This window comes from Delphinus delphis, chromosome 1, assembly GCF_949987515.2.
Source record: "Delphinus delphis chromosome 1, mDelDel1.2, whole genome shotgun sequence".
NCBI classification, from domain to species: Eukaryota; Metazoa; Chordata; class Mammalia; order Artiodactyla; family Delphinidae; genus Delphinus; species Delphinus delphis.
The window spans coordinates 13,989,383-14,008,032 of NC_082683.1; the positions used below are offsets into that span (position 1 = coordinate 13,989,383).

The 18,650-nt window shown below is 56.2% G+C and overlaps 1 protein-coding gene across 2 annotated transcripts in view; it reads left to right on the top strand.

Annotated features, from left to right (window-relative positions):
* The first annotated feature begins 4,240 nt into the window (after nt 1-4,240).
* Nucleotides 4,241-18,650, top strand: part of PAX7 (paired box 7) — a 99,129-nt gene continuing 84,719 nt past the window's right edge. Inside the window, exons 1-4 of one of the 2 annotated variants that reach the window (XM_060035260.1) lie at nt 4,241-4,325; nt 6,839-7,074; nt 7,645-7,774; nt 8,802-8,936. In XM_060035260.1, the coding sequence (XP_059891243.1) occupies nt 4,241-4,325; nt 6,839-7,074; nt 7,645-7,774; nt 8,802-8,936 (586 nt within the window). The remainder of the gene's footprint in view (nt 4,326-6,838; nt 7,075-7,644; nt 7,775-8,801; nt 8,937-18,650) is intronic. The other variant, XM_060035305.1, reaches the window with a different exon arrangement.

Below are 18,650 nucleotides of genomic sequence, written 5' to 3' on the forward strand. Positions count from 1 at the left end.
CATTTTAATTGGGGTTGGAGGGTTCCATTTGGGAACTTGGGGAAAGAATTCCTAGTTTTAGCATTGTTGTGGCCCTTAAAAAAGAGGTGGGGGGAGATCTCAGACCAGACAGGGACAGGTGGAGGTAGGGGCCGTGGTTCAAGCCTTTAGAGCAGTAGGACGGACTGATTTCTGCAAGGAGTGGGTGGTGGTGGGGTGTGGGATGATTGTGTGCTGGAATCAGCCTGGGCTGGGCCTGGACAATCTGCTTTCAAGAGTTTGAGGTAGATGCCAAACACAGGAGGGTCCCTTCCCAATGGTCTGTGTCCAGTCCCATCTGACCAAAGGGCTCCCCAGGGATTCAGGTCTGAGTTACAGCACGGAGAGCAAGGGAGGCCCGTACATACTTCAGGAAACCATGGAGTTGGGGGAAGCGGTGGACAGAATGGGCAGCAGAGGAGAGGAAACCTCCGGGGAGACGTCAGAAAGGCAAGGAGGAAATGAGACAGTGGGGGACAAAATGATGGAGGAGCCCATGAAACTGACTGTAGGGGGACAGAGAGGGACAGAAGAGTGTGCGTGACAGACAGACAGACAGATGGAGAAAGGGAGAGAGAAGGAGAGGGAGGAGGAAAGAAACAGGGAGAGAGAGAGCTTGGGGTGAGGGGCTGAAGGGAAAACTTTCCCAGCCACGTCCATCCCAACACACACCATCGCGCTTACAGCAACGACTGGAGGTCTTAGGAGTTGATTAACGCCCTATGGGGAGTGAAATGGGGCAAGGGGGTTAGCGAAGGGAACTGAGAGGAGGGGGAAAGATCCCCCCTCCAGCTGCAGCCGCCCCAGCTCCCAAGTGAACCCCCCTTTCCCCTGCTGGATGTGAAACCGCCATTTCACTCCGCCACACTTCCTAATTGTTGCAAAAATCATTTGTGAAATTGGTCTCCAACAGGCGAGAACGGCCAAGCTCATTCCGACAGACACCCCCCTTTCCCTCCCCCTCCGCCTGCCCAGCGGGAGGCCACGGAATCCCCCAGCAGCGGAAAACGCAGGGCTGGTGCTGCCTGCGCGGGGTTTAGGGGAGTCTGCTCTGGGGGTGTCTCCTTCGCGACTGGACCCGCCGCTTTGAGTCTTCTGCAGCAGCGAAGGGCGGGAACCAGGCCAACAGTTAGGTGGCCCCCGCGCGGGTTGCCTGGGGTTCCAGTGTGCCCGGCTGCAGCCGATCGGTGGTGGCCCTGAACCGAGGGGTCCGGCTTTGCGCTAGCCCCATTGCCGAGCCCGCGCCAGCGGCCAAGTCCTCCAGGAGGGACTGAGTCTTCAGCGGCCGCTTCCGGCACGCCCCAGAGGGCTTCTCTCACCACGGGGAACGGACCAAATCACAGCTCACACCTTCTTGATGGGCGCGTAGAGCTTTGCTAAGGCAATAAGGAAGAGACTCCAAAGTCTAAATGCAGACACAGACCGTCACTTAGAAGCACACACTTACTCAGACTGGCATACAAGCCGACAGCAGACCTACACACACAAGCCACCTTCACCTGGGTACAGACAGACGTGGGCGTAAGCCTATATTCACACACAAACACACTGGCCCATTCCACCCACAGACACAGAGAAGAGGTGCCTTAAATTCTTACTCACCAAAACAGAAATTACTGGTGGATGAATGAATGAATGAATGAACAATATATATGTGTGTATATGTGTGTGTGTATATTACATACTTAGGCTTGTGTGTGCGTATCTGTGTATATATAGCCACCTCTGGAGGTCAAGACAGGCCAGACCCTCCAGGAAGATGAGATGTAAAAGGGACTCAAGGCTGACTCGTCTTCCCCAGACATACACATCAGAGCTTAAAAGTCATCTTCCAATCTCTCTTGGGGCCAGTGGATACAGTGGGGTAGCACCTCCAAAAAGGAAAGTGTCCCAGAAAACCTTGTAGGGTCCCTATAACTCAGGTAGCCTGGCACCCTGGTTTGGGAAAGGCACTCAGATGTCCTCCTTTCCAATTCTAAAGCAACTTGGCCTCCCCCCACCTCAATCCTGGGGCCACTGGGGGCGTGTTTAACAGCTCTTCAGCAGGCCCCCATTTCCAGAAGGCCGCCCCCATTTCCAGAAGGCCTCCCCCACCCCTCCATCCCCACCCCCAGCCGGAGAAGCCCCTGGTACTGGGATAGAGGGGAGAGGAGGGAGTTTGTCACATGCTGAGAGGGGCAAAGGTCACAGGTGAGGAAAATGGGAGGGGAGAGGGGCACGCGGGGGCCAGCCTGAGGAGCGCTCCCAGGCCAAGAAGAGGCTGACCCCAGCACCGGGAGAGGGCGGGCAGGGGGCAGGCTGCGGGGTTGGGGGCGAGTTTGAGGGCTGGGTTTATTTTATTGTATTTTGCCTCCAGCGCTGGGCCGGAGACACTCTTTCCCGGGGGAGACAAAAGACCTGCAGTCATGGCGTCCTGCCCCGCTGGGAGGGCGTTTCGCCCCCAGGACTCGGTATCCCCGGGCAGGGACGTCTGGTCACTCTGGCAGGGGGAGAGCAGAGAGCTGCAGGACCTCCCATCACCCCACTCCCACTCCCCACTGATTAACTCGGGCACCCTCCCCCTCAATCCAACAGTGGAGGAGCTCCGAATTGGGGAGCTCAGGGTGGTACCAAATCCTGACCGCCCCGTCCCCCCAACTTCCCACCCCTCTGGACCCCCAGATCCCGGGCACCCACTTGCTGTTCCGCCTCAGGGCACCGGACTACCTGCTGGAGAGGGGCTCTGGATGTGGGCTGGGGGCCCGAAGAGGAGCACGGGTTTAATCCCGGCTGGGGATGGGTGAGGGGAGGGGAGGAAAGAAAGAAACGGGTCCCTAACACTCCGCGGACCTCTTTCTAAGCACTAGGCCCAGCCATCATTCTGGGCTTCTCAGACTGCAGGGGGCCAGGCAAGAATGGGACACCGGGGCTCAGAGGCTATTTCCCAGAGAAAGTCATAAACCCCTCCCATGAAGCCACCTAGGCCAATTCCCGGTGGGCCCCACCGGCGGAAATTTCAGAGTGTTGTGAGTGAGATGAGGGTGAAGACGTGAAACACAGCGGACTCCGATTCTGGGAGGCTCGAGAAGACGCGAGAATCCAAGAGAGCCACCAGCGGGAGGCGGGCATTCCCATGCAGCCGGACTGCAGAGCGGGGCCGTGGGCGACCGGGGACTGGGGACTCCGCGGACCCGGCCCATTCGTCAAAGGAAGACACTGGGACTGAGTTGGCCCCTCCCTACCTCCCCCAGCCCCCACTCCCCGCCGTTGCTCCCTCTGTTTTAACCGGCAGTCCAAATTCTCCCCCAAAAGCGAGGTGAGCCGGGGATCAGAAAAGAGGAAAAAAATATTCGTTTAAGGTTTCTTTTCGTTATTGGTCCTCGGCTGCCTTCCGCCCTGGCCCCCTTCCCTCCTCATGAATAAAAGAAACGTCCGAACCTATCAGATCTCATTCGCTGCCTCCCCTCCTCCTCCTCGTACTCCAGTTGAGCACTTTTGCACAACTTACCCGGCGGATGGCTCGCCCCCTCGCTTTCCCTCTTCTCCTCCCAACCTCGTCACCCCTTATCGCCTCCCCTCAAGCCCAGAAACCCGAGAGGCACCTTCTTCCCTCCCCAAGTCTTCTGGGGGGCGGGGGTGTGAAAGCTGGTGTTTAAGGGAGTAGCGAGTGTGGTCTGAGAAAGAAGGCGTGGAGAGGAGTGGGAGAGGACAGGGAGGGAGGGGAGCGAGAGCGAGGGAATAAATATATAAATAAATACGAAAAAGAAATCCACTCCGCAGCCTCTCGGCTCAGAAACTTTGGCCCGGAGCGCGAGAGCGCGTCGCTCGCCAGTCCGAGGCTGGGGGCCCTGACTCCGGCCGCGTCCCCCCCCCGAGCCCCGCTGCGCGGCGCGGTCTCGTCTCCGGCTCCTGCCCGGCGCATCCGCCCGCACAACTTCTGGCCCAGCGGAGCGGGCAGAGGAGGCCTTGGGGTTGGTGTGTTTGTTTGTTTGAACTTCGTTGTCGCCACCTTCCCTCCCCCCCCCCCGCAACCTCCGCCCCTACCTCACCCCCCTCCCCAGCTTCTGGACGCGAGCGACCGCAGCCGGGGGTGGGGGGATGGGGGTAGGGAGTGTTTGCGGAGGGGAGGAGGAAGAGGTTTAAAAAAAAAAAAGAAGGAAAGAAAGAGATCGCAGCAGGGGTAAAGGGAGCGGACGGGAAGCGATTTTCGCCAACTCTGGATTCGTCCCCGGCGTGCGCAAGAATGGCGGCCCTTCCCGGCACTGTACCGAGGATGATGCGGCCGGCTCCCGGGCAGAACTATCCCCGCACGGGATTTCCTCTGGAAGGTAAGAGCGTCTGGACTTGCCTCGCTTCCCTCCTCCGCCAGGACCTCGAGGTCCTTGGAGAGGTGGCGATCTTCACGGGGTGGTGGCGGCGCCAGCGGCAGCAGGGGAGTCCCTTTCCCTTCTGGATCCAAGTCCGGGCGCCGGACCCAGGAAGTTTCTGGGACCGACACTTGTCCGTTTACGCGTGGGTTTCACCCACCGGCGGCCTCAGCTTCACAGGTCCAGGACTCTGGCCTTTACCCGCGGGGCTGAACTCCGAGGAGATTTCGGCTCCTAGTCAATTTCAAGTCCTAGTGAGTTTCAACTCTGTACGCTATTTTTAGATACTTTCCACCTAACATTTTCTCTGCTCTCTGCGTTCGCCAGCTACGTGCTTTCTACTCTTCTTTTGAATTGTTCTTTTCACCTCTGGGATGGTCTTCCAGCCCCTTGTATTTCGAAATACCAACAATGTGTGATATTTTATGTCTAAACTAGGACTCTGCTTTGGGGTCTGGAAACTAACTTGAAACAATAAATAGTAACGATTTTCGCCCAAAAGTTTCCACTCGGGCTTCTGAACTCCGGAAATCTCTCGGGGGAGATCTCAAGACGGCTAGAGGGCAGGGAAATGTACAGACAAGGGAAAAGTGTTAGTTTTGTGATGTGTCCTCCCTAAATATCCGGCATCCGGGGTGAACCGGCTCCGGGCTCCAGCAAGGGCTGGGAGCGCACCTTTCCTGCGTTTTTGTTTTGTTTTCTTTTTAAACTAATAGAAGGCCTTCAACCTGTCAACTGAGGGATCACTTGGCTTCTGGGGGTAGGTAGCCCAGGATGTCAGAAGTGGTTAGAGAGAGGTGCGACTTTTATTTTTTAATTACTCTTCTTATAATTATATGAGCCCCTTGTGCGTGAAGGAGAGAGAAGGCAAGGAGGGGACGGATGGACAGGCAGCCTGAGATCTGGGGAGGCGGCGGGGGGGGTCCCTCCAGCAGCTAGACGGCGCGGGTCCCTGAATTAGACAGAGGCGAGGAGAGTGGCTCCGTGATCAAGTGCGCGCGAGCAACCACGCAGGCGGGAGAGCGCACAAGCCCGGGGATTTGCCGTAGCACTCTCCTGTAGCGAATGCAAGTAAAACAGGCGGCCGAGGACGCGCAGCGGATTAGGACAATATTTGCCCAACATGACGGAGAATACTGAGGAGAGCCGAGTGCCGGTCGCTAAAGAGGCTCTTGAATATAAAGTTGTGCGCTGGAGAGCTCTCCAGCGCTAATGGCATATCCCGCCACGGAGACCGAGTGACTCGGACTTGGCGACGCACGATTTCTGATTAAATCCGAGGGTGGCTTCAGACACCTACTTTTACGAAGAGGGGTGTGGGGACCGGCAGAGCCAGGGAGGAGGCGGTAGGAACAGCTCAGCAACGGAGCCTCTTCCCGCCTCCTCCCTTCCAATTATACTGTCAGCTCCCTCCACTCGGGCGGCTGTGAAATCGTTCTAATCTGCCAGATCTCCGCAGCCGCCGAGTCCCCAAATTGGGGGGATCGAGGCCGGATTAGTGCACCGGGTGTCCTCCAACCTTCTGGGAGGAAATTGTGTGGACTTTACATTAAAGCTTCCCAGGCGTTCTCCCCTCCCTGGCACACATCAGGCGAGCCTGTCTTCCTGGTTCCCAAAGTCACCCACACCTAGGGACTCTGGCCCATCTGTGCACCAGCCTCTCTGAACCTGCAGGGACAGTTCATGGGTTTTTGAGGCCAAATGAGTATTTGATTAGAAGCTTGCCGACAATGGGGCATGTCCCCAAATCATCCCAAAACGAAATTCGAACTCTGAGAGGGGTTGGAAGGAAGGAGAGTCCCTCAAGGGACAGCCAGGTGCCCCCAGAAGCAGCAGCCAACGGCATTCTGTTGCTGGTTCCTCTGCTGTGCCTTGGCTGTTCAGTTATGGGTAGGACAGTTCTGCTGCCCAGGCCAGGGCTGTAACTACTAGTAATCAACCAACCTCTTCTGGGCCTCAATAAAATGGATCAGACTTGACCACTTAGAGCATGGAACTGACCAGATGGGCCACATCTCACCCATTATCGGCCTCTATAAAAGGCAAGTGGACCTGCCGCCCAAGCTGTGGGTCCAGAGGACCATTGGTCCCAGAGTCCCCAGGCTCCGCCAGTCTCTAGGCTCTGCCCTCTCACCTCTGTCTCTCTCCCTCTCCTTCTCAGAGGCATTCAGATCCCCCAGGTGTGTCCACATTTCCCATAGTGTGGCAGGACTGGGGACACACAGCATCTGTGGGGACTCTTGCAGCCAACCCTGACCCCTCTCTCCATCTCTGCCAGACCTTCCCTTGGCTTCATGACAGGTTTTTTCCTGACCTCCGAACTACCACAGCTTCAAACGTGGGGAACTGAGATCTGCTCTCAGGGGTCTTGGGGCTCAAACAAAACTGGAGTCAAAAGGCCTGTGTACTCAGTGTCTCCTTCCCATCCTCACCCTGTGCCTCTCTTTTTCCTCATCTCCCCCTTCCTTCTCCAGTGTCCACCCCACTTGGCCAAGGCCGGGTCAATCAGCTTGGTGGGGTCTTCATCAACGGGCGACCCCTTCCTAACCACATCCGCCACAAGATAGTAGAGATGGCCCACCATGGCATCCGGCCCTGTGTCATCTCCCGCCAGCTGCGTGTCTCCCATGGCTGCGTCTCCAAGATTCTCTGCCGCTACCAGGAGACCGGGTCCATCCGGCCTGGGGCCATTGGCGGCAGCAAACCCAGAGTGAGTGTCTTTGCTGCAGAGCTGGCAGCCAGCCTTCCCGTGGTTGGGGTATCCTGGCTGTGGCCCCTGTCTCTACCCTGTGTCATCCAGCAGCACCGGGGAGGGGGTCTATATGCTTCCTATGGGAAGGACAGTGGAAGAGGGTCCCCACTCCCAGACATCCTCCATTATTTGAATTTCTCAGGGATGGGGATAACTGATGTCCCGATTGCCTGAGAGGCCAATGAGGCATTCCTGTGCTGTCCCTACATCTTCCCAGACCCCCTATCACCATCCCAGACCAGGGGTAATCTTTCCCCAGTCTTGCCTGGAATAGTGAGGGGGGACCCCAGTCCTAATTAGGTTTCTATTTTATTACCTATCACTACCCTATTCCACATCCCCCAATCCCGGCCGCCTTCCTGGGAGCCAGTAACAGGTTTCTTGAAAGGATAAAGCCAATCTCAGAATGGAGGCATGGTGACCAGAGCCACCAGCCTGGCCTGGGGCTCTTGGGAGGTTGATATTAAAAGTATCTCCCTCCCCCTACCCCATCTTTCCACTCCTACTCTCCCACCTCCACCTCTGAAGCAGGTGGCGACTCCGGATGTGGAGAAAAAGATAGAGGAGTACAAGAGGGAAAACCCAGGCATGTTCAGCTGGGAGATCCGAGACCGGCTGCTGAAGGATGGGCACTGTGACCGCAGCACCGTGCCCTCAGGTGAGAAGGCAGCTGAGCCAGCAGAACTTGCCCGGAGTCTGGCCAGGGCTCAGGTCATGTGGGGCTGGAGGTGGGAGAGGAGGGGAGATGATGGATGACAGGGAACTCAGAGAAAAGTGAGAAGGAAAAGAACCAGAGCGCAAAGAGGGTGAGGGCACAGGAGGGAATCAGAACTGAAAGGAAGATGGGAAGAGGGAAGAAGGAAAGAAAAGAAGTTAGGAAAGAAGGAGAGAGGAGGAGAAGGAAGAAAGAAAGGGAGAAGGACGACGGGAGAGAGGAAGGAAGGGAGGGAGGGAGAGAGGAGGAAGGAAGGATGGAAGGAAGGAAGGGAGGGAGGGAGGGAGAGAAGGGGGAGGGAAATGCGGAAAAAGTTATCCTATAAAGTTGTGTGGTAAGGGAAGCTCCCCTGGCGCCTTCTCAGAGAAGTGGCCTAGAGAGATGAGTCCATCCTAGGAGGATAGATTGTGATCTCCCTGGATCTTTTTCTCCAAGTCACCATTTCTATTCTGTTGCTGCCACCAGCCACCAGTGGGTCCCAAATGTGGAGGCCTTGAATCTTGCTGCCTGTGTGGGAGAAAGTGGCCCCAGGTGTCTGTGTGTGTACCTGAGCATTCAAGTGTGCAGGGCTGGGATGCACACCTGAGTGTAGGGACTACAGCATCAGGGGCTGGAGGGGCTCCAGGGAGGTCCTGGGGAGGTGGGTGTGGGTGTGAGTGCATCTAGGGTACGTGACAGTGGAAAGCACAAGTGTGTGCAAGGACGTGATAGGAATGCACTAGGTGGGTTCCTCTGCCACCGCCTTGCGACCGTGTGAGTGCCCCAGGTGTGAGTCTCTATGTGAGTGACTGTACTTGTGCCTCCCAGTAGGCGTAAATGTTCAACGGTGGGGGTGGGGGGGAATGGGTGTGAATCCTCCTGAGTGTATTTAGGGGGGAAATGGGCTCCGCTACTTCTCCCAGGGTCCCACGCGGCCCCGCTCCGCGGCCCCAACGACTTATACTCGCTCTTTTGCCTTTGAATTTCTGAGGTTTAGTGAGTTCGATTAGCCGCGTGCTCAGAATCAAGTTCGGGAAGAAGGAGGAGGAAGACGAAGCGGACAAGAAGGAGGACGACGGCGAGAAGAAAGCCAAGCACAGCATCGACGGCATCTTGGGCGACAAAGGTAGGGAGCCGTCCCGGGGCCGGCGACGCCCGAGCCCGTGTCTCCAGCTCACCAGGGTGCGGGCCAGTGGTGGCGCCGCCGCCACCCGGACTGGCGGACAGATCTTTAGCGGGAGGACTCGCCGCCCCCGGAGCAGCCGGGAGCCTCTCGGTGTGTGCGGAGAGCGCCCCCTCGGTGCGCCCCCAGGCCGGGTTGGGTGCAGAGCCCGCGACTCAGTTGCACGGCGGAGCGGGGTCCTGACGGCCTCTGCGCCCCCGGGGAACCCGGCGGCGGGTTAGGGCTCCGGGCGCCGCGGACTGCGCACCCCGTTGAAGACTCCGGGCCGTGTGTCCTCCGGGGCTGGCGTTTTGGCTGCTAGTCCGGGTGTCCGTGTCGATCTATTATTTATAGGAAACTTGGGCAAGGGGGCGGGGGGCGAGGAAAGAGGAACCGGCCCCGCGGCTCCCTAAATGAATTTGTTAAGCAGACCCGCACACGCTCTCTAAACGGTCCCTTGAAACCCCGCCTGACAGTTGACTGACCGCTGCAATCAATAAAAATTAGCGAGGGCCGCGTGGGCCGCCGCCTAATTCTCCGTCCTGTGACGCCGGGGCTGAACCGAGACAGCGCGGAGGTAGCGGGGGAGGGGGCAGAAGGGTGCACTTTTGAGGTGCTTTCCTCTTGGGCACGCGCAGGCGGGGCCAGGAGTTGAGGCCGAGTTCTCAGATGCCCAGGGTCGGAGGATCCCAGTGCGGGAGAGAGATTCAGACTCCACACGCCCTCTCCCCGCTGCTAGCGTGGTTGCCGAACGGGTCTGGAGTCTGAGCCCCGCTTTTTCTGGAGATGGACTAGGGAAGGCGTTTTATCTTTCAAGCGCCTGCGCGCCCAGGAAAGGGGACTGTGCTTTTGTTTATTGACGGGGTAAGTTTCAAGAGAAGGGAGAGTCCTTCCTCAATACCACTCCCCTCGCAAGTCTCTTTGAGACTTGGTTAAGTGTGCTTCAAGGGGGGACGCGGGTAAAGAAAGAAAAACGGAAGACCCAAAGTCACGTAGACTGACGGGAAAAGAAGCTACGGGAAGAGAAGCTAAGCCTCCAGACACACACGGAGGGAGGCAGCAGGCAGACAGGAACGGCAGTGGCCACTATAACCTGCAAAAAAAAATGGTGGATTTGGAAAAAGTGGGGGAGTGTTCTGAACCCTGAAACTTGTAAAAGAGCACAGTTTCATTTGAGTTTCCTTCCAGGGGGTTCTCCTCTCCTCGCCTCCCTGGAACTCCTAGCCTAGGTCTCCCTCCAGCTTTCAGTAGTCTCTCCCAACCTTGAAGATGAACTTCACAGACAAAGCCCGCTTCCAAAGACAACTCCCAGCCAGGCCCAGCCCTCACAGGCCTGGTCTGAGGGGGAAGGATGGTGGGGGGGGGGCGGTACGGGCGGCCCAGTGTGGGAGCAGTCTGGAGCTGGGGAAGAAGCGGGCTATTGACATTCAGGGCCCCAAGTGGAGCCCAGTCCCACTGGGGACAAAAGGGCAGGGAAGAAAGTGAGCGAGCTGTGCCTGGCGTCCCGCTGTGCGGGCCTGCCGAGGGCCTCGGGGCTGCAGCGGGAGGCGGCCTGGGGCTTCCAAGTAAGCCCCTGGCTCGGCAGAGGCAGCCTAGAGCCCGGGGATCCCTGGCGGGGTTGGGGGGGGAGGAGACCCACTCCTTATTTCAGTTCACATTGGAAAGGGACTTAGTTGAACTTCTTTTTCTTGGGGGGGGGAGAGAACTTGAATAGTCTTTCCCTGCGAAATACAGCGCAGCAGATACAGCTTCTGAGAGGTACCCCAGGAGAAGTGAAGGAAGTTTGGTTTTATTTGGAGACACTGTGTGTGTGTGTGTGTGTGTGTGTGTGTGTGTGTGTGGCAGGGATACCCCAATGTGCTTCCAATTCAGTCTGTAAGGAAGCACAATAGATAAATTTCTTTTGAGGAAGAATAGAAGGGAAGGGATGGGAAGGGATGGGAAGGGAAGTAACGGAAAGGAAAAGGGTAGCAAGTTCGCTTTGGAAATCCCTTTGGCTCAAAGGAGTCCAGGGGTTTCCGGTGCTGATCTGGGCTTATAAAACCAGCAGAAAGGCAACTTCGCTGGATAGAGGTTTTCCCTGCAGTAGAACCAGGAACTTCCAAGTCTCCAAGGGTTTAAGGAGGAGGCTGGAGGTTCCAGATTGGAAGGTTGAAAGTACTGGCGCTGAGTCTGGAGAGGAGTTGCAGAAATGAAATGAAAGCGGTGGGCCTGATGTCCAGAAAGCCCCGTGGTTTTTGAGTGACAGTGGGCATGTTGGGCCCTGTGATTGGGAGCTGGACGGCGGTGTAAGCGCATGTCTCTCGGTGTGGCGGTTTGCCCACGGGCCTTTGGATCGGAGCCGTGGATTCTATGTGGATATGCAGTATGATTGTAGATGGGTGTGATGGGCAGTATGACAGGGGGGATGAGAGAGGGTTGTCTTTCCATCTGTGGACAAATGGTATCAGCTCCGCATTTGAGTACCTTGGCCAGTGGCTGGCATCTCGGTGAACCACCCAGTTGGAAACTCTCATCTCTCTCCCAGGCCCTGCATGTCAGTTTCATGGCCAAGTTAAAGGTGAAAAGACCTCCCAACCTCCACCCCAGTGGGCCAGATGGGGAGAGGCAGAGATACCCTTGGGCAGAGCAGGGGGAGGGGTGCACACCCACAAACTTTGTTTTGGCTTCTTGCTCTTGACAAATGCCTTCTCCGGGGGTTGCCTCTCTCAAGGCGGGGAGCCGCCGAAGAAGGGGTTTAAGAGCTCTCCTCTTTAAGCGCTAAAGAGAGATCCCTCCCTGAGTCCGTTTTTTCCTATCGTCCGCTTGGCATTTAATAATGTTAAGACTTATTAGAGCTGGTAATGAAAACTGGGACTGCTGAATAGGAAACTGTGTTGGAGAGGGGTGTAATAGCTTCCAGGCATGGTAAGAAACTATTTATCCGCAATCAGTCCTCACTCTCAGAGTTTGAAGCACAAACGTTAAGTTGAAGGGTTTTAAAGCGATTAAATTGAGCTTTTATTTCTGTGCACTTTCATCTCTGAACAGCTCACTCCTGCTCCCCTTGGGCTGATATTCATGAGGCTGTTCATATTTTTTTTTTTTTTTGCTCTTATCCTTGTTAAGACTGAGTTATCAGGATTGTTGGTTGTGAGAATTCTCAGACCGCTTTGGAAAGGGGCTCCGGCCATGCTCTGCACACCTGGAAAGGTTCCTTGCCCTCATCCACTTGGACTCTCTCCTCCTCACCCCTTCTCCGAGGATCAGGGGAGAGACAGGCAGGGACTCGACTGGTGAAGGATTTGAGGAGGGATGGGGAAAGAAAAAGATCTTCCCAGCCTGAGTCCAGGGAGACTCTTGTGGGAAATTTGATAGGGGTTTGCAAAGAGTCAAACCATTCCTCCGTGGGAGCCGAGGGAGTGAGTGTGAAGAAATAAGCAATAATTTAGAAAAGCAGTAACAACAGTAATAAAGAGTAGAGCACCAATGCCTCTTGCATCTGACAAGGCTCAAGTTTAGGCTGAAACTGACCAGATCAGGCCACGTAGGTCTCTAGGGTAGAAGCCCAGCCAGTCACAATCAATATGAAATAAGGTGGAAATTCACAAGATTAAAAAGAAGAGTGTGTATTTTCGGGAGGGGTGGAGTGGCGACGTCAAAGTCCACCCGGGAATATGCTGACTTCCCGCTCTGAAAGACCATCTGAGGTGGAGGCCAAGGGTGTGCGTGCGTGAAAGGCAGATTTGTATTTCTTTGCATTTTTCCTTAATTTGTTTTTAAAGCAGCAAACTTACAGGTGTGGAGTGAGAAATGACGGAGAAGGATCGGAAAGGAGGGGAGAGCCCGAAGTGTCGGTTTGAGACACTTGTAAAAGGAGGTGGGAAACAATTTAATTTGGCAGAGCTGCGATCGCTGCTAATGCGGTTTTCGGTCGTTTGCTACACTGGAGGAAGCTGTTTTGATTGTGTGTACAAGGACCTGCCAAATTTAATTAGGCTCCGGGGGAGCGAATGAATAGGGGAAGGGGGGCACGGCTCCCCTCAGCCCACACCGTTTTTTCGGCTTCACACCTGGAAGGGGCATTGTTTACTGGCTGGGCGAGAACGGGAGAGGGGAGGGGAGGGGCCTCCAGGGAGAGGGGCCTTGGAAGAGGGAGCGAGGGAGGGGTCGAAGATAGTCCATTTATCAAGAAACAATCTGCATTGATTTATACCAACAAGTTCCCTCCTCTGTAAATGTGTGTTTACAGAAAGGTAATTGACACTCCACCAAATCAAAGGATTACCCCGGGTTGGCAATCTAATCAAACAGAGTCCAGGCGGGATTTGAGGCTGTTCAGAGTGGGATCAGCTTCGCATAATGGGGGCTCGGAGGAAGATGGGAGGGTGTCAGGCAATTCCCCGGCTTTAGGCAGAGCTCGGCGGTGGATATTCAGTGAGACCAGAGGGGGAGAGGGAGGGGGGTGAGGGCTCCGCCGCGCCGGGGTGGTGGGGGGATGGGGTGAGCGGAGAGGAGGGGTGCGGGGGTCTGAGGCAGATATCTCGGGGGAGGGGGCTCCGGGCGAGGGGCCGAACCCACACTGGGCTGACAAGACTCCCCCTTTCTTTCCTCCATCCCCCCAACCGAAGAAGAGAGAGAGGGTGGAGGGAGCTGGGACTAACGAAGAACAACAATGAGATAACTATTACAAAGGCGAACACTGGCGCGCGCGCGCTCGCAGCCCCAGAACCCGCGGTAAATAAACAAAGTCGGCAAACTGTTTGCCAGATAAACTCGTGCCTAAATGGAGTGTGACGGGCAAGGAGAGAAGAGACAGAAGGAGATAAGGTTGGAGGGGGAATGAACGAACATAATCTAATAGAAGACATTTAGAAAACAAAGTTTAAACAAGAGAGAACAGGCGAGCGGAGGGTAATTAGCCGCCCCAGAGAGAGAGGGACGCCTTCGGAGGGCTGCGGGTGGGGTCTCGGAGACCGGAGCCGCGGAAGAGCTGCGCGTTAGGGAGAGGGGATGCCTTTGGGACTCCGCGGGGGACCAGGAGAAGGGTGTCCGGGGCGCGCAAAGGAAGGGCTCAGCTCCCAGATTGAGGTTCCCGCGCAGCCCCAGTCTCCCAAACGCATTTCTAAACAGGGTGGGGTCCCCCGCTGCGAGGGCATGCGGGTTTTCTGTTCACCTCCGGGCACGCACTGCCACACACCGGCTGTTTCCAGGCGTCTAAAAGACTCGTGTGCACGGCACAGCCGTTAAAGGAATTAGATATTTACCAGTTTGAAATAAGCCTGGCTCTTAAGAAGAGAGAAGAGAGAGGGGACATTGAAAAGATGAGGCTGGGGGAAGACTTCAAACGAATTCATCATTTGGAATGGTGGAGGGGAGATTTACCAGACAGTATTGGGAAGTTATTTAGATATTAATAACACATTTTCCTGAGGCGCGACCACGGCAGCCGTCTGCGCTGCTCTCCGAGCTATTTGGCTGGGTGAAATATGGGCGTCTCAAATGTTGGGAAGAGATAACGCAATCAGGCTAACCCTGGTCCTAAGACGGCATCGCAGCGTTAAACCCGGATTAACCTCCCCCCTCCTACCCCCGCGGCCCCCTCCCCTGTCACAGCTTTCCAAATTTTTCAGTGGAATTTACATGGAAGGATTTAAAAGCACATATAACAGTAGCCTTAAAGCAGTATGGTGATTATTGGGGCTTTTTTTTTTTTAAGAATGTCTTTCTGAAAATGATAGTTGTCACATACTACATTTTATATAAATAATCTATACACACATATTTTTTAATATAGGGAAAGAGGACTGAGCAAATGAGATTTCCTTCTAGGCTGCTTCTTTGGAGTTTCTATTTACCATCATCAGCAAAGTTGATGAGGCTTCATTCCTAATGGGCACCTAAGGATATAAGCATGAAATGTCCAAGACCCCTCCCTGGCTCTGTCCTGGAAGCGCATAGTCTAAAGCCAGATAGAACTCACACCACATAATAGACAGTGCCAGGTGAGGGGGAGCCTTCCTGCTACCAAGAAGAACACAGAAGAGACACCCCAAAGGGGAGGTTCTCCAGGGGCTTTGGGGCCTTGAAGGCCACGACTAAGGGGGGGCACATTCCAGGAATTCCAGAAAAATAGCTCGTCTCCCTCTCCCACTCCAGACTAATGAGGTAATTAGGAAACCCAGTTGGGGATGGGAATGAGAGGGACTGGAAGGTTGGGACACCCCCCCCCAATTTTTGCTGTCGTTGGCCTTTCTTCTCCTTTCCCCCTTCCCCCAACTCTGGCTGAAAGAGGAAAGGTGGAAATGGGGTCAGCGCTTTCTGACCTGCTCTGGAGCGATTGGCCCCGGCTGGGGTCGGGCGGGGGAGGGAGGGAACTTGCCTTCCCAAATCGAATCAAGGCAGAACGGTGACCTAAGGGGGAAACTTCCCCATTAGTAGATAGATCTCTCCAGAACTTCAAACAAAGTGGGGGGAAGGGAGAGGCGAGGCAGGGAGGGAGTCTGGAGGGAGCACAGGGGGAGCTAGGAGCAAGCAAAGGGGAGGGGCCTGAAGAAGGAAGAGAAGGGGTCGAGGGCAAAGGGGAGGTGAGGGCCAAAGGAAGGGGTATAGGGAAGGGGATGCCAAAGAGGGGTGGGCTGCACTTGGAACTTCAGCCCCGGGGGAGAGGAAAAGCGTCGCGAGCCGCAGCAGCCTCTAGAGGGATGAGGGGAAGTTGTGTGCACCCCAAGTCTCGCTCCAAAGAGGCCCCGCGGGCAGGCCAGGGAGCCTTGGGGCCCTCGTGCCCAGCCCTCTATTCGGCAGCTGAGTGAGCGCGGGTTGCCAGGGCCGGAGAGCCCTGCGGGCCTGCTGAGGATGAATTGGTTCGACTTTCTGAGACTGCGGGTCGGCTCGTGAACCTTTCCAAGATTCGGTTGCCCGGGCTCTGGAGGTGTGCTGGGCCCGAGCCCGGGTCGAGGGCAAGGCAGGGATGGGCAGAGGCCTGGGAGACCCAGAGCCACAGCGGAGGGACGAGAGAGAGTCAGAAAGGAGGAGAGCTTCAGGAGAGAGAGAGCGCGCGTGCACGAGAAAATTCAGAGAAAGACCCAGTGCGGGACGGGAGAACCTTGCCTAGAGCGTTTGAGGACGCTGAGAAACGCGCCGGGGCCGAGGGAGGCGCAGAGCAGCCGGAAGAAAGACAAAGAGACGCAGAGGCACCGAAAGGCTGGCCTGGGACTGGGAGATCAGGAGAGACCTCGGGACCTAGAGACGGCCCTCGGGAGAGCGCGGGCGGAGAGGGCGAGCGCGCAGAGCCGGGTGGCGGCGGGAGGCGGGCGAGCCGCTGTCGTCCTTTTGATCCTCCGCTGCTTCTCCTTATCAGAAGCGCTTTCGGTGACACCGTCACAAAGGCAGTTCATCATATTACAGCGCGGCCGGGCGGCTCGCTGCGATCCCGCCGCTTAATTAGAGGAGAGCCAGTCGGGCCGGCGGGACGGGCGGGAGGCCGACCCCGAGGCGGGGGTCCGGGGTCCGCGCTCCGACCGGGGTGCTGGAAAGGGGCCGGCCTGTGAGCCTGGCCCCGTCGGGACTAGCGGCGAGAGGGGCGGAGAACCCTTATTCAGAGCGCCGCTAAATCAATATCCCAGTCCGGGTTTCACTGCCGGGAGAGTGAGGCTCACCGCCTTATGGTTTTTAGCAGCCGCCCCTTCTAAGTTCCCAGGTTGGGGAAGGGGTGGCGCGCAGGCCACCATCCCCACTCCCCAGCTTCGGGACGCTGCAGACTGGAGGGTAAGAGTGAGGTTACAGCACTGCAGGAGCTGACGGCTTCGTGCTGCTCTGATCCAGTTCCTGGCTGAGTGTTCGATCCCTGCCTCTGATAGCCTGCTCTCCCAATCTCCAGCTGAGCCCAACAGGACGAATCTGGGAGGGGCAAAGTGCACTGCGCTGGGCCCAGGAAGTATACCATCCGTCCTGCCCCCAACTCACTAACAATGCAATCTTGAACAACTCTCTTAGCCCCTCTGGGTCTCAGTTTCCTTCCATGAAAAACCAGAGAATTGCACTAAGACAAAGATTCTTATCCTTTTGGGGGAACCTGGACCCCTTTGAGAATGGGGTAAAACCTAAGAAATTGGCTATTCACAGAGGTTCACACAGGAGGAATTTTACAGACCGTACAGAGGGGTGTGTGGGCTTCTAGAGGCCACACCCCATTAAGAACTTCACATGCACATGTTTTCTGGTTACTCCGGTATCCTTGAGGGAGCATCTGAGTCCAGGAGAAGGAACCCGAGCCCAGGAGGGGGAGATGGATGGTGGGTGGGGTGGGGTGGGCTGGGCTGGGCTGGGGGAAGAGGTGAGGCTGAGAGCCTGACCTCTGTCTGGCCCTTGCCGCTTCCTTCTCCTTCCAAAACAGAGGCAGTGAATCCCACCCTCCCATCCCCATTTGGTTGTTGGAGGGTTCTTTCTTTATGAGGTTGTTATATGCAGAGATAAGCACAAGTGCTGTGCTCCCCTTTTGTATGTCTGAAAGAAAGAGACGGAGAGAGAAAAGAAAGGGAAAAAAAGAACAAAAAAAAAGAGAAACATTTTCTCAGGGAGTCAATTTCTTCATTCATTCTGTAAAAATATTGTTGAGCACCTACTGTGTCCCGGGCATTGTGTTAAGTGCCCAGGAATACCTGAGACATCAAGAAGGTCCCTGACTTCGTGGAGTTCTGAGCCAGGTGGTGGAGACAGAAAATAAACAGACTGTGCTTCAGTGCATGTGTCTGTGTGAGTGTCGACCCATTATGTCTCCCCGTGCGCCTGCCTCCTTGCCAGACTACCTGTGTGTGTCTGGGTGTCTGTGAATGCCGGGGAAGGGGAAAATGAAGTGTCTGAGTGTGTGTGTTTGGGTAAGTCTCCGGGCGAGCACAACAGCAGGATGTTTGGGGGCCCTTGCTGAGTTTGGCAGGCAGCCTCCAACCTGATCCCGGGAATCTCAGGCGTCAACCAGGGCCTCGAAGCGCCGCGGGTTCCAGCGGGGGGAGGAGGGAGGAGCAGCCCGGCCGCGGGGCTCTGGAGCCTCTGGCCTTCGCTGCGCTCTTTGTCTGACCAAAGATCAAAGAGGCCCCGGGATCGGACAGAAAAGGGGGTGGGGCGTCCGCACGAGAAGTAGCTTGGAAAACCGCCCCCTGAACTTTTCTGGGGTCCTTTCCGTGGGACCCAGACCCGACAGAGCCCCAGACGAGTGGGCGGCCACCTTTCCTCGGGTCCCTCTCCACGGTCGCGCGGGGTGACAGGTGAAGAGGATGTTACGGCTTCGGGTTCGAATTCAGACCGCGGGTCTCTAGGTGACTGAGGAAGGTGAAGAGAGGGCGACATTCCGCCGAGGTTTTGTGGGGTGGACATGTGTTTGCCCGGTGTGTTGTTTATGCTTTTGCGTGGAGATGGGATCAAACCTTCCTGTTCCCTGGAAACTTGTCCAGGAAGTCCGCACCGAATTTATCTGGGCTGTGTAGACAAGAGCATCAGATTGAAGCTCGAGTTTCTGTGTAAAGCGACAACTTTGGGGTTGGGAGGGGTCAGGGGGCGTCTTAAGGAACCTTCTGGAACTGTCTCGTTCCCAGTGAAAGGCTGCAGAAGCGCCTCTATCCCCCGGAGTTGTAACACGGAGTTGTAACCACGGATACAACTGACAACGCTGGTGCAGCCGCAGGACCAGAACCTGACCCCCAA